The 14302-nt window shown below is 42.7% G+C and overlaps 2 protein-coding genes across 3 annotated transcripts; one reads left to right on the forward strand and one right to left on the reverse strand.

Annotated features, from left to right (window-relative positions):
- The first annotated feature begins 196 nt into the window (after positions 1-196).
- On the forward strand, positions 197-4138 carry rsph9 (radial spoke head component 9). Of its 2 annotated transcripts, none has more exons than XM_071519349.1 (5): positions 197-423; positions 527-695; positions 1112-1241; positions 1527-1673; positions 3978-4138. In XM_071519349.1, the coding sequence occupies exons 1-5, from the start codon at positions 197-199 to the stop codon at positions 4136-4138; spliced, it is 834 nt and encodes a 277-aa protein (XP_071375450.1). The 2 variants fall into 2 exon arrangements, with proteins under 2 accessions (XP_071375450.1, XP_071375451.1); XM_071519350.1 differs by having other exon boundaries at positions 1157-1241.
- A 277-nt stretch (positions 4139-4415) lies between these two features.
- Positions 4416-8781, reverse strand: mrps18a (mitochondrial ribosomal protein S18A). Its single transcript, XM_071519339.1, has 6 exons — positions 8617-8781; positions 8082-8113; positions 6539-6643; positions 6275-6398; positions 5361-5433; positions 4416-4947 (listed from the first exon to the last, which is right to left on the reverse strand). The coding sequence occupies exons 1-6, from the start codon at positions 8765-8767 to the stop codon at positions 4803-4805; spliced, it is 630 nt and encodes a 209-aa protein (XP_071375440.1). The 5' UTR covers positions 8768-8781; the 3' UTR covers positions 4416-4802.
- Between the last annotated feature and the right edge of the window lie 5521 nt (positions 8782-14302).

Below are 14302 nucleotides of genomic sequence, written 5' to 3' on the forward strand. Positions count from 1 at the left end.
AAAAATGAAAAAGATTTTTAAAAAAATCTTTCCGGAGCGTTGCTATGACAACGTGAGTAACTAAGAGATTTGTTTTCATTAGCAACAAAACTGGCAACCGGACTTGTAGCTTAAGCTAGCATGTTAGCAGTTTTTTTCTAGATAACGTTATCTTCACCAATGCTTACATTATAACGGCGTTTATTTCATACACAAAATGGACTCAAATTCGTTGTACTACTCTTTGGACCTTGTTGCTGGAAGCGGTTATACTTTGAATGCTGAGCAAAGGGCCGCTCTGCAGACTTCCTTGGTCATCCTGAAGAAGAACTACAAGTTCAATCGTGTCTTGTTCTGGGGCAAAATATTGGGAATAAAGGGGGATTATTTTATCGCCCAGGGGAAGGGAGAGGATGAGATGAAAGACAAAAATAATCTTTATAGGTAAAATAACTCTCCTGATTGAATTCCTTTCTCTGTCTGTCTGTGTCTCTGCTAGTGCTACCATTTGCTATTAAGCTATGTTGTGTGTGTCTGTTCTCTCCAGCTTCAACTGCATGGACTGGTTCCTGCTCCCCCCTGCCACAGATTCAATTACTGAGGAAGTGTCCAAAGCTGCAAAGGGTCGCTTCATGGGAGACCCCTCATATGAGTATGAGCATGTTGAGACACGCAGGCGAGGAGAGGGAGATGAGGTTGTAGAGGAGGAGCTCGTGGTAAGTGTGGTCAATGCTGTGTACATGTAAAGGGACAGATTTGATAATGGGTGTCTCATGGTCTCATTGGGTCATGGAAGCACGCACCAGTCAGTCAAAGGAGACTCTGCCAGTGTTTCCATGGTTATTCATTCAGCAGGGGTACGGCATCACAGCAAGAAAAAAATCACCACTGCAAGAGACAGTGTTAAATTCTTTTTTGGCCAGGCTATATTATGGAAGAGAATCAAAAGAATACAATTTTTAGCACAGCAACCTGCACTAGAACCGTACCTGGAACCAAAATGTAAAAAATACCCCTAAGCAGCGCTGTTAGATACAATTGCACAGCAAACACTGTCCCACCTTGGCACTCAGCGCTCAGGAGAATTGCAGATTAGGTCCCAAAATGTATGTTATGTTGCTTTTGGTTGCAGATCAAGGTGAACGAGGAAAGGAGGCTGGCAGTGATAATTCATCAGATCGACGAGGAAGTGTCTGTGGTCCCACGTGGCGCTTTCATCAAGAGTCCTCACGGTCTTGTCCAGACCAACCGCAGCTTTGACGGTAAATTTATATTGCTGTGCCACATGGTTGTGTGTGTATGTGTTTCACTGTAGTCCCTCAAGAGACCCAACAAGAGGTAGTGACTAAGAGGTAGTGACTAAGTGCAGATGTATGGTTTTTCAACCGCTATTCATATTAATATTAGAAGAGTGGTGCACATGTGTGTGAATGTCCTGTGTATGCTGCATGTTTCTGTTTTCATACACTAAATTGTACCACTGTATCATTGTGTCACCATTGCTGTAATTCAATTTGAATGCTGTGTCTTCATGCATTATTCCTCAGGTCTTTCTCACTTGGAGGCAGAGAAGCTCAGCAATTTTCTTCACTTTACCGAGCCAAAAAATCTGAAGAAGAAATCCATCCTGGACATGGCTTATTTGAACCCATCGGTTGACTTCCTGGACCCACTGAGTGACGACATACCTAAAGGTGAAACCACAGGGTTCAGCCTACACTACACTATAACCTGGCACCATATGTATGACTACACACCAACCAGAAAGAACCCAGATTTCAGGTCTGGTGTACTACAGGATTTGCTGAAGTATTGAAGTACAACAGCACCCCTCTCAACTAATGTTTTAAAGATCAGTGACCTCTGAGAAATGTCGTAAGGACAACTATATCTTAACCAGTACAGAAAAAGTTACCCGCATGGCCTGAAAACCATTAACACATTTCGAGCAAATGCTCAAGCAACAATTGTTAATGAGGCCTTTACAATGCCGGTGGTATAACATGAGGTTACTTGTGTTTGCCATGTTCCAGCTGCCATGCTACATTATACCTAAATGAGCTGTGTTACTGGCACAAATCAGTACGATGATTCAGTTTGCCAGTGAGTCACCGGAGAATTCTCTCAGGACGAAACAACCGAGACATCCTCCTCTGGTTGATGAGCCTGTTGCCCCCTCCCCCCTACATTTTTCAGTGTTCTGTGTACAGTAAAAAGGTCTGTTTTGGTTAGGTCATATAAATAAGTTGCTGCTATAGCAGATCACCAGAGGTGAGGACGTAAGCAAGGCTGAATCACTAAACCTTCCTAGTCATCACGATCAAGTCACGTTGGCCTCCTTGTGCTGCTGACTGCTCATCTGCACCAGATGGAATATGTATTCTCAGAATATGCTGGAAGAATTTGCCCTCGACTTTGCTCACCATTGAGTTTTTGCAATGGTCTGATAACAGGCAACCCAGCCAATCTAACACTGTTGGATTAGACATGGCTGGGCCCTCAGTCCTGGATTTCAGACCCACCCACTGCGAGTTCACCGGGTTAGTGAGTAGCACAAAGATAGCACCCAGAAAGTAGTGAAAGGACCACCAGAAACCAAATAGATGCCAAATAATTAATCGGATCGCTCATATCTGTAGGAAATCAAACTGAAATTACATTCAGTTAATGGTAATACTGAGACATGTTATTGTTTGCTTAGTGTGAGGTTGGTTGCTCAGCTGGATGTAGGCCATAGTTGTAGATGTATGAATGTAGATGAAGTGAGGTCCTGTTTGTTATTAATGTTTGCACAAGTGCATGTGTGTGTGAAAAAGAGAGAAAATGTTTGAGTGTGTTTAGTGCCCATGACCAAAACACGCAACAGCTGTCTGATTTAAGAGGGCTTAGACACGTTTGTGTGTGTTCTTTGAGTTTATACGAATGTCTGCAGCATTGTCAGTCCAGCAAACATTATACAGCTGTCCCAATGCCACACTCATTTCAGCAGCAGACCGCTGACTTTTGCTGAAAAGTAGAAAGAATTAACATCTTCAAGAGGGGTCTCGGTGGACAATGTGGCCTACTGTATCTCCACCCAAAGACAGGTGCTTTCCTTTGGGACCCCAAGTTGAGTTCCCCCTCTTCCCCACAACAATCCTGAAGGTTTGCATGGGAGTTTATGGAAACAGTCTCTGTTTCCAGCTCCTGATTTATGGCTTCAGGTTCCTCCTAATGCCACAGTGGAATTAAAAATTCACACTCCCTGATCTACAGCAGTATTAGTGATTTACAATTACAACCTGCACACTAATGCCTACATGCTGCATCCACAATTTATTTAAAAAAAATTGACCTGACTTGTTGGAATCACCACCCTTGTGTTTAAAGAAATCCATCAAATGGCTTTAATGTTTTCATAGTAGCAGATCCAGGTCTTGTTCTCAATTCTCTGGGTCTTGGGTTCACGGCCACACCCAAAAGTATTGAGAAACAGGTTAGACTACAGATATCAAAAGCACAATGGGCTGATTTATTGGAATATCCTTTGGATGCCTTTGGCATGGGAATAGTCAAGTCATCTGGGAATTACTTCCAAAGAGTACTGGAGCCTCCATTTCAGTCCAGCTCAACACCACAGACAGTCAGTGAACATGACGTGGCAGCGTTCTGCTAAGATCCCATTCAGCATTAACAATGCTCTCTGGCCGTGGCTGAAGGCCAGCAGCAGACAGCTGTGTGCAGCAAGGCCACCCTGATACAGAGACACAGGGAAAACTGGCCCATGGGTGACTGAACTACTTGCCAACATTGAATTTTAATGTATAAGCCTCGCCATTTCACATTATTAAGTACTGTACATTTTATAATAATAATCTGGAGTCTGTCAGCATGGAGAACTGAAGGGGCTCTGCAACTGTGTGATCTCTGCAAATCCCCCTAATTTGGGAAGAGCAATAGTTGTGCAAGACATCATTTTTATATGATATAAACTTCATCTCATCTCTGTTTGTGTGTAGGATCATGGAGCCTTCAGTTTGAATGTTGCAGCAACGTGTGTGTGATCCGCAGCCTTTTGTGGCTTGGCCTGACCTTCTTCCATGTACCAATGACACCGCAGCACGGATACATCTACATGGGTGATGGGTCCAAGAATTTGGACCTTCCCTTCATGCTATAAAAAGAGACAAGCAAATCTTATCCCTAATCCAAGCGAACAATTTCTCATGTGCATAGCGCTATCATCCACACCAAACCTCAAAACCAAAATAGATTTCATGCAATAGATGTGGGATTTTTTTGTTTGTGTTGTCTTACCGCAAATAAACTAAAGAGGAACAGTCATACAGTTTGTGATTTACTTCTATAGGCTTTTCATTCCATTTAGTTCACATGCACAAAAGGTATTCCCATACACTCATACAGTAAACACACGCTGAGAGGCAGAGTAAACGGACACGTTTTATTTGCACATCTGTGTTGCCTTGAGTATACACAGTCAACATACCACCTACTTTGAAACTGTAACAGTGACACAGTTGCTGTTCACGCAAAGTTGTCAGCAGAGTTAATTTCAAGGGCTTTTTAAAAAACCAAATGAGAGAGAATAGATGGTTCTGGGTGGTGCTCAGCATGATTCCCTCAAAGCACGAGGCAGCTTAATAAACACAGAAAAAGACAGAATAAATACAGATGCACAAAACTTTTTTCAGCCTTTCCCCAGTGTAAATTGCTAGATCACTTGCGCTTTGTGGTTGTGGAACATCAGTGGAAATTGCCTCCCTGCATATTGGTCCCCACCCTCTTCTTCATTTGCTGTACTGATGTGGCAGCCATTCTGTCCTTCAGTGTTTAAAGTAAAGGGGTTTGATGCCATAACGCACATTGTCCTTGAGTATTGGGTGGCCAACAGGCATGCGCTTCTTACACCACTTCAGACCCGTTTTGTAGATGGGTTTCACCGTGTCAATGGACCAGCGAGTCAGGTATCTGTAAATTGAAACAGTAGATGAAAGATTGAAAGATAAGAATAATGCTAATGTGAGTTGAACTTGACATCCATTCTGAGAGTTGGTCACAAGGAGATCAGAGATAATGGTGGGACATGCACACATACACAGGATTGACCGCTTTCGCACACACACACACACACACACACACACATACAAGTACACATTTCCAGTCATATAAACACGCACACATGCATACGCAATGCGAAACGCGGTGTTCGCCCCGATATTTTATATGAATTAAACTAAAAATGTCGATTTGAACAAACGGTGTGCGCTGGATTACTTTGATCTTGAATGTTGTACTGTTCCTGCTCTAGCTGCACCCTGGATGAGTAGCACGGCTGTGCACAAGGGCACCCATAGTTTTTCATGCACACATGCATACTTTACCTGTTGAGTTGTGGCTTGGGCCTCTTTGGGACATGGTCCTCTGGGAGTTTGGGTTTGTGGTCAGGGAGCAGACCTTGAACAAAACAAAAACACTTACTTTCTTCATTCAAACGTGTCTCAGCTTTTGTGTCATCAAAAACACCAACTATCAATCAGTAAATCTTATGCCAAGAGGTCAGTGCCCCTGACCAAGGCACTGTACTGCGGCTGCCCACTGCTCCTAGTGTGTGTATAGGATGGGTCAAATGCAGAGGACAAATTTCCTCATGGGGATAATAAAGTATACAAATACAAATACAAATACAAAGAAGGATGTATTTCTATTTAGATACACATGGTCCATTCAGGTACCAGCTGGGTACAACTAACTCACTAGCATTGCTACCAGTCACAACTAAAGCCAAATATTTATTTAAAAAGTCAATGTAACTGACATCATGACAGGCTAACAAATTCAACTTCAATATCTTGGTCAGTGAAAATATAAAAATGTGTGGTTTGGTTGGGACTGTACAAGCGGGAATTGTCTGGATGGGAATCGGCAAGCAAAATATATAAAAAATTATGCAACTGGCATCGTGACAGGCCAACAAAATTAAACTTCAATATTTTGGTCACTTTAATTTGTGGGAATGTACAGGCGGCCAATGAGTATGTAACCTATTACCATGTCCACACGGCCCCATTTCTTGCCATCTTGACAATGTTAGATTCACCACGCCTTTGTTTACTTTTCTCTAATTAAACACAGTACTGTCTCTGAGACATGCTGAGAACTTGCAGTATTTCCAACTTGCAACCGTAGGGACCCAGTTTCAAAATAGAAGAGGAAAGCGAGGTTCATTTGTCAGAAATTGGAATGTAGGGAGACTGAAGTATAGATACACAAACTGGGGACAGGCAGTAACACAGACCTGCTCTGTGAGCCATCTGCACACAGATGGCGATCTTGCGATGTTCCTCTGGACAGAGACCAGTGACTCTCCTGGGTAACATCCCTCCATCTGACCTGATAAACTGACTGAGCAACAAGACATCCTGAAAGGGTAAAACAAAAATGAGAGAAGAAAATCAAAATACTAAAGGAGGAGGAGGAAAAGGTCCCATACAAAAGGGCTCATACACTTTACATAATCTCTCACTGATAACTTGGTCATTACGCCAGTGAATGCACTTACCGTGTAGTTGTATTTGTGCTGCAGCTCCCATCGGTAGATGGGGCACTTGGCTGTGGGGTTGGGAGGTTGTGGTCCTGCTGGAACATCCACTGTTTGTCCCTCAATCTGGCAAAAGAGTAACATTCCTACTATTAGTCTAATTAGCTATGGTATCTTACTTCTTAGGCTTATCTATGTAGTCCCCACAAGTTATTCTCAAAGTGGGGTTTTGCTGTCCTAAGAGATCTCAAACAAAATGGGGCACAGTGCATCTCTACTAATATTCACATTTAAGTGCAGTGAGAGAAAGGGGCTTTGTATCATGAGTCATTCTCCCCACTATCAGCTCCTCCACACCCCAAGGAATGTAGAGTGCCAGATCCCCTTAACGTGTAATTTGTTAATTTTCCTAAAACATGCATACATGTAGTTCTCACACACATAGTGTCAGAGGAGTTAAGAGCACAGGAAAAGACAGATGTGTTGCCGCTGGGACAGGTACAGGTACATTGTGTCTTGCACAAGGACATTTTAACAGAGATGGACTGCGGCTGTCAAAGGGATCTCCAGCGGTACTCTGTGTTTTCCTCAAGTGCCAGCTGCCAGACAGAAAGATCATTACTGACTCTTACAGTCGTCTACTTTAATAGAAATTTCTTATGTTATTAATGTGGTCAGTTCTCCTGAATCTGATCGCTGTAGTGATGCTAGGAGCCTTGAAGTTGCACATCAGACACACCTATCTCCACACTTTGCTTCCCCTCATTTTAGAGCCATGCCAATGCAGGTGAAAGGAGCTTTGCTCTTGTTGCATCTCATCCAATCTGACAGAGCCTCTCCTTATGAAAACAAGCTGAACTTACGATTCTATGCTCCACACTGCTCTCATGTGTTTGTAAGGGCGTGTGCTAGACAGTAACTTCACCCTTTTTAGATGTCAACGATATGTAAAATTGCCATTCGGATATAAGATGAACATGAGTACACTGGTCTAACTCATCAGTTTGATTCGACTTGACAGACCATGATGTACAGATATAAAATCAGAGTTAAGATGTGTTGTCTGCACAGACGATGCAGAGCAATGTTTAATTGTTACATATTGTGTTCCAGTTCAGTGGCAGCATTAGCACAGGTTACATTTACAACTCCTACCTGTAATCATCTTCTCAATACCAACTGTAGACACGTCACTTCTTTTGTCAATAATGTATCACTGTTCAGTGTGTATCATAAAGTCATAGCAATTTCTCTACTGAGTTATGTATTTAATGTTGTCTTACAAAACAGTCCTGATGTGATGCTTTGCAAGTCACGACAATTAATAGTAAAACATACCCCAAATATAAACATTTGTACATTTTTAGTTTTAGTTAGACACATTTATTTAGACTATTTAGACGCTATTTGTTCTGGCTTGCCACTGTGCTTGTGGAAACACTGTGTACTTGTCACAAAAATTATGAGAAAAGCTATTTACCTAAATTAAACAAAACATTTAAACAGCTTCCTGCATGCACGTATACAACCATAACAGTTTCACATCAAATACAATTTTACTTACAATTGTTGTTTTACCCTCTTGCTTCTCCACCACTGTAGAATAGACAATGTGTAGTCATTAATCATAATATTTCCATGACATTAACATTATAGTTACTACCAATAGTACTTTTGTTCTGCTCTGCACTAATGTTTGAGAGGCATTTTGAGGGATTATGGTGTGAACTAATACAATCATTAAAGTTCCGTTTAAAAGACTAAACTCATATCAACTTATTTCTGGGGCATGTTGAGCACCTCTTCATTTCCTAAGTATTCCCATTCTTCTTTAGTCAAGTTGTGGTCATCCTAACTACAGTACAAAAAAAAAATGCACGTTTCCGAAACGGAATCATGAAAGTTACAACAGAAAACCACAGATAATGTGAGACTGTAAGTAACTTATGTCCATGTTCACAAATACAATATTTACCCATATCAACAATGTAATCTTGACATGCGGTTATTGGTGATGCTGTAATGGGTAACATGCTAGCTAACTTGGCTAAGATTTCACTTGACATGCTAACGACGTGACGTTTCCAAAGAGATCTCACCTTGGCGGATCCCTCTGCTCTGAATGTTTACAAAAGCCGACAGTTGGGGAACATTTCTCCTCTGCAGAGTACATAAGTTGCTGCCAGCAGCGGCTGTTTTAACGCCAGCTAAAGAGGTCCAAAGGGACCTCAAGACACTGCGGGCAGCCATCTTGGACTGTTGACCTTCCTGCTCGACAATCTCGCGAGATCGAGGTCAGACAGCGACGCTCGTGGTGAAGACCAATTACTACCAGAAATACACAAGTGCACAAATGAACCTAGATCTGTCAAGTAGGACTACAAGGGCTTTTAAGTTATAGTCTGGTGTCTTGATTGACAAAATTTCCTTTATGATCTGTGCTATTCCTTCAACAGTTTCTATCTTCAGTTCCTATTGAAATTGTCATAGGTATTTTCTTCCTTTCTTTCTGTCTGTCTTTCTTTCTTCTTTTCTCACCTGAGAAGTTTCACTTTCCCTAAGCAACATGCAGTCTACACTCAGATGCCTTGTAAGGGGAACAGAATATCCTCTCATGAAATAACAGGAGCTTTTAAAGTGGGAGAAAGTCTTCCATCAATTGAAATGAAGTTATGATTTCAGCATAACCCAAGGCTTCCTGCCTCACTTCACAGACCTCCAGATTTATGATTCCTCATGTTAAGGAAGCGCTGTTGTTTCCAGATGTGGACTGACGTGCCAGCGCAGGGGAAAAGAATAAATCATCATGATCCTGTAATGTATATGATGATCATGTAACATGTATCTTTGGGTCACAGGGATAGTTTGATTCTCATGTTGCTGTCGTTCAGACGTTCAGAAACCACAACAAAGATAGGGTCATGGATGTCATCCCTCTACACGCGCCGAGTTCACTGTCAGATGAAAGGACAAGGAACAGTGTAGGAACATGCCCGACTTTTGTTGCAGAAAGCAGAGGATACAGGTAGATTCTTCATGCCCAGACGACCAGATAAAGAGGTTCAGTTTGATGTTTGATAGTGTTATCATGAGAACATTGCATGCCTCCGCCTCCAAGCCTACATAAGCAGATGACAGAAAGCACAAAGGAAACCCTGTTTCCTCTTGAATCCATTGTTATTGTTTGCTGTTTTTCAGGATTTATCTTATGGGTTTGGCATAAAAGAAACCCTTAGAGGTATATGCATATGTGCAAAAATGGATCTGCTTACAGAAGTCTTTTCTTTTTGACTTATTGTATAGCCGGTGAGATGTTTGAGATAAAGTTACAGTAAAGCCTGTGTCTCCCTCAAGGCTTTATTGAAACAGCGAACAAGCCATTTACTACAAGTACAACAGCTTGAATTGATGGTGGAGATTATTGGCCCCTAGTTTTCCTTTGGTTTTGGCACCTCATAATTACCTTGGTACAAACAGGTTTCTTTTTTGTCCTCAGGGTAGGTTTATTCTTTCAACAAAATGTTGTGTAAGCGAAACCATTTAGGTAGCCCTAAGCCCCGGTGAACAGGCAGCATTCTCTCTATTGATTTTCAGTTTTCTCTGATTTATGGGTTCCTACCCTAAGAGAGGTCAAAATAACAACAAAACTTAAACTGATGAGAGAAAGCAGACCCAGTTGTCAGGTGCTTGGAAGTGAGGACTGTTTTTGCATTTTGATAGAGAAGATATTGCAGATTGTAGACAGTAGACATCTTAATAATTTATTCAGCCCACAGTTTATGGGACCATGACAGTTATGGTTTTCCAGGTTATTTCTAGGTCATTGCTGATAAGACTTCAGTGTGTCTCCCTGCTCAACAGTTGGCTCTGCATAGTTAGGTATTGTGCATGGAAGTAGGAGACCTCTGGGGCATGTTCACCATCATAGCTCCTTGGGTCCATGGTCAAAAAATGTGAACAATTTCTCAAATGCCATCCAGACTGCGGAGCATAAGAGAGCAGTGCACTGAGATGCAAATGGACTCCTTCTGTAATCGTCTCATCCACGGAATGAAAGATAGAGATTACCGTCGCCCTGCCATCACAAAGACAGCATTGTCTCAATGACCAGGTCCCTTCGTCAAGGACACTTAAGCAGTCACATTCCTTGAGAGAAGCCCAAAAAATGGCATTTAAAGTGTCTGGCCACCTTCTCACAGGCTTTGATATTCAAATGAAACATGGCGCTATACAAACAGGCGCCTCAGCTGAGGAAGAGGGGGTGGGGAGTAAATCAGATAGGATTTCCCTCAGATGAAAAGAGCTGGTCTGACATTTTCACAGCGAGTGCTGAGGGACACTGAGGCGATGTTGGTTTGATGTCATGGTGGGAAGTTATGGCTGTGTGGAAAAGGTTAGCTTCTTCACCCTGCTTCCCTGGATAAACTGCTAAACACAGCATGGGATGGCCAGATGAGCTGAGACTGAACCAAGGATGAGTGGGCATGGTCACACCACACACAAGCAAGTCCACCCCGCCCCACCGCATCCCCTTTTATAGTCACTCTGGGCAGGATAGTTTGTTTTGCCTTTAATGTTTTGGTGAACGCTGAAGAGCCCCTGATGTTAACCCCTACTGAAGAACCTATAAACAAGAAAGACTGGCAGGGATTTTAGAAAAGCAAAACTGTGGAATCTCACTGGATTGTTGAATTTGTGCAGGAACCTTTGGTCAAGCACGCAAAATCATTGAATTAGCCAATGTTGGTGTTATGCTCCTCATGATAAGTTTTCCATCTCACAGTCTCACTGATAGCTTCTTATACAGCTTCTCTATGCTGTGACTTCTCTTTAGATCAGGATTTCTATCCGTGAAAAGACAAAACTCTTAGACAGAATATTGAATTCCCATGCAGATGGAATGTCTGGATTTGCCACTCTTCAAATTGATGGGCACACTCTGGTATGCAATTAAGGCGTAGCTGTCACTAAGAGGCTTTCCTGGGTGATTAACTTGTAAGGGCTGTTGCATCCAAGGAAGTCAACTGAACACAATTAGCCTATTTCGAGAGAGGGGGTTTTGTAAAAGGCCCCCACTGTTTGTAAAATGAGGTGAGAAGAAATAAGCTAGCCAAAGCAGACAATTGGACACAGGCACAGGTTTCATAGACCAGGCAGTGAAGTGAGATGTGAGTGATGACATTCAGTCGATCTACAATGCGCATTCATCACTCTTCTTCTGATTTGATGTTGGGTGGTGCCTTGTGGTGCCAGCGCCATGAATCTTCGTCCATCCAAGTATCAGCAAACCCCCCCAATCCTTCTCTCTCTCTCTCTCTCTCTTTCTCTCTCTCTCTCTCTGTCCCGCCAACCACCCCTCCTGTTCGTGAATGGAAAGACCCAGGGTGTACGTGCTAAATGGCACTGGCTTCTTCAAATCAAATCAATGCTCTTTGGAGAGGCTCTTATCCTCGTTTTTCCTCTGCTTGGCCCTCTAAGAGTGCTGGCTTCTATCCTCACATAGTGCTCTGTCACTCTCTCTCTCTCTCTCTCTCACACACACACAAAAACACACACACTCCCTTGCATCTGTCTTTCTCTCACACACACTTTATCTGCGACTGACAGCCCTTTGAGTCCATTTCTGTAAGTTTTATGCAGGTTGCATCGCCAGTGATACAAAAAGCGCTTGGCTCCTGAGTGGTCCTCTTTAAGTGTTTGAAAACACTGCGTACTCTCCCTTGCACTCCCCCCTCCCCCGGGATGTAGTTTTTGTTTTAGTTTGGAACCTCCTGAGGTCCAGTCTCGTTTGGTTGAGTTGTGTTTGTCTGACCTTTTAAGGGGTCGTCCCTGGGGGCGAGCAACAAGGAAATCAAGGCAGAGGAGAAAACTGCCACTAGTTGAGATGACAGGGTGTCCATTTTGGAAGAACATCAGTGTTTGCGTGTGCAATAATACCTGTGTCTATTTATGCATGGTTTTCATTTTTATACCTCTTGATTTGTTTTCAGTAGGAGCAATGCCCAGTAATAGAAACGAAGCTCCATTGGTCAGCGCACCGCTCTTGCACTGACCTGGAAAAGCCTTGTCACTGCATCTCTTTTAAACAAAGGTACGAACCGTGTTTCAACCCGCAGGAACAAAGAAACATAACCAATGATTCAATTAAGCTCTGAGTGATGTTTTAGTGTGATGGCAGGCTTTCTCATGCTGTGTTGATTTGTGAAGCACTGCCCAGATTAGTTTCCCACCACGGCTGCCCACCCCCCTACTCTTCACTTCCTCCTTGTGCACGTTGCCATGACGCTCGGAGCGGCATTCTCACGCAGACCAGATGGTTTCCAGTGAACTGAGTCTCACGCCACAGATCTCTTTACTAAAAGACTGTCTACAGGTGGTCATGTGACCTATGAGGTGACCGTTCCCATTAAACATACAGGAGCTGCCACTTTTTTCTCAACTCTGCGGGGTTTGCTGGGATTACTTCCTTTTCACCCTGTTAGATATATGGCATACAAATATATATATATATATGCATCTTACTGAATTAAGTAATTAAGTATGTGTGACTTTGTGTTGCTTTGTGAAATTCAAGCCTCAGTGACAATTCTGTTGGTGATAAAGACAGTGATGAATGTCAGATTAATATCAAGTGCATCAGACAGTAGACTTCATCAAGTCAGCTTAGCCTGTTCTCCTGGAAAACACCTCTACATTTAAGAAAGGCCTGCACTGACATGACAGGTTGACCCAGAGTTATCTTGGTTTAATCTGCGCAGCTTTCTGCTGTCTCTAAACTATTTTCATTTGTGAGATGTGTTGCCGTGGTGCTTTGCAGTAAATTTTTTGTAGCTGTCAGAAGGACACCTGTACGGAGCGAGGAGTCTTGCCTGACCTTGACCCTGGCTACTTCCGACCAGGTGTGGCTTCACACCGCGTTACTTTTGTCCATCAATCTCCACTGAACATGAGCTGATGGCCTGTTGACAGTTCCACTTTTACGTCACTCTGGTCTGGTCAGTCGCTAACTCATTTCACCACTTCCCATTTCAACATACTTAATCTGGACCTAGCCTCAATACGTGCCTTTCTCTCTTTGTATGGGAGAGAAAATCACGTCAAACTCGATTGTGAAATCTGGCAGTTTACTGTAATGTTGCCTTGCATACATCCCAGAACGTCACCATTTATTTCAGTAAAATTATTCTTTTATAACATTTTTGTTTTCTTTTTCTTTTCTAACTGGTTTGCCTGTAAGACCTACAATCTTCTTAAACCAAAATACACAATGGGGGGCGGTAGTGAGCAGTGTGCATAATTTTTAAAAGTAGACATTTTATTGAAACAATGCTGCTTGGTGGCCATATGTGTGCCAAAATTTACCACTGGGCTGGACTGTAACGATTCGGAAGAGGTCTCAAGGCGTGTTCTACAAAGCATATATATTTGCTGATAAGTTATAGGCAACATTTAACTGCCAGATTTCGGCATGGAGTTGGATATGGTGTTCTCTCCCATACAAAGACAGAAAGAGAAAACAGCACATATCAGGGCTAGTTCAGTCACCATGCCTTGAGGATGGTGGAAGACCCCTCCTTTATGTGAACCACACCTGCCTCTGAAAGAACCTGGGTTCAAATGCTGTCACACACGGTTATTGCAACATTTCTCCCCCCCTAGTAGTCTGTCTCCTTTTCTGTGATTCCTATAGTGACTGAAATAGGGTGAATGGATTGAATAGTATAGAATGCATAGAAAGCAGGGAGGATTGTAGACAGGTGTGAGCCCAGCAGGGGGCAGTGGTGA

This window comes from Centroberyx affinis, unplaced genomic scaffold, assembly GCF_046629955.1.
Source record: "Centroberyx affinis isolate AG114_WGS23_722 - 3 ecotype Tasmania unplaced genomic scaffold, CSIRO-AGI_Caff_v1 ptg000687l_1, whole genome shotgun sequence".
Lineage (NCBI taxonomy): Eukaryota > Metazoa > Chordata > Actinopteri > Beryciformes > Berycidae > Centroberyx > Centroberyx affinis.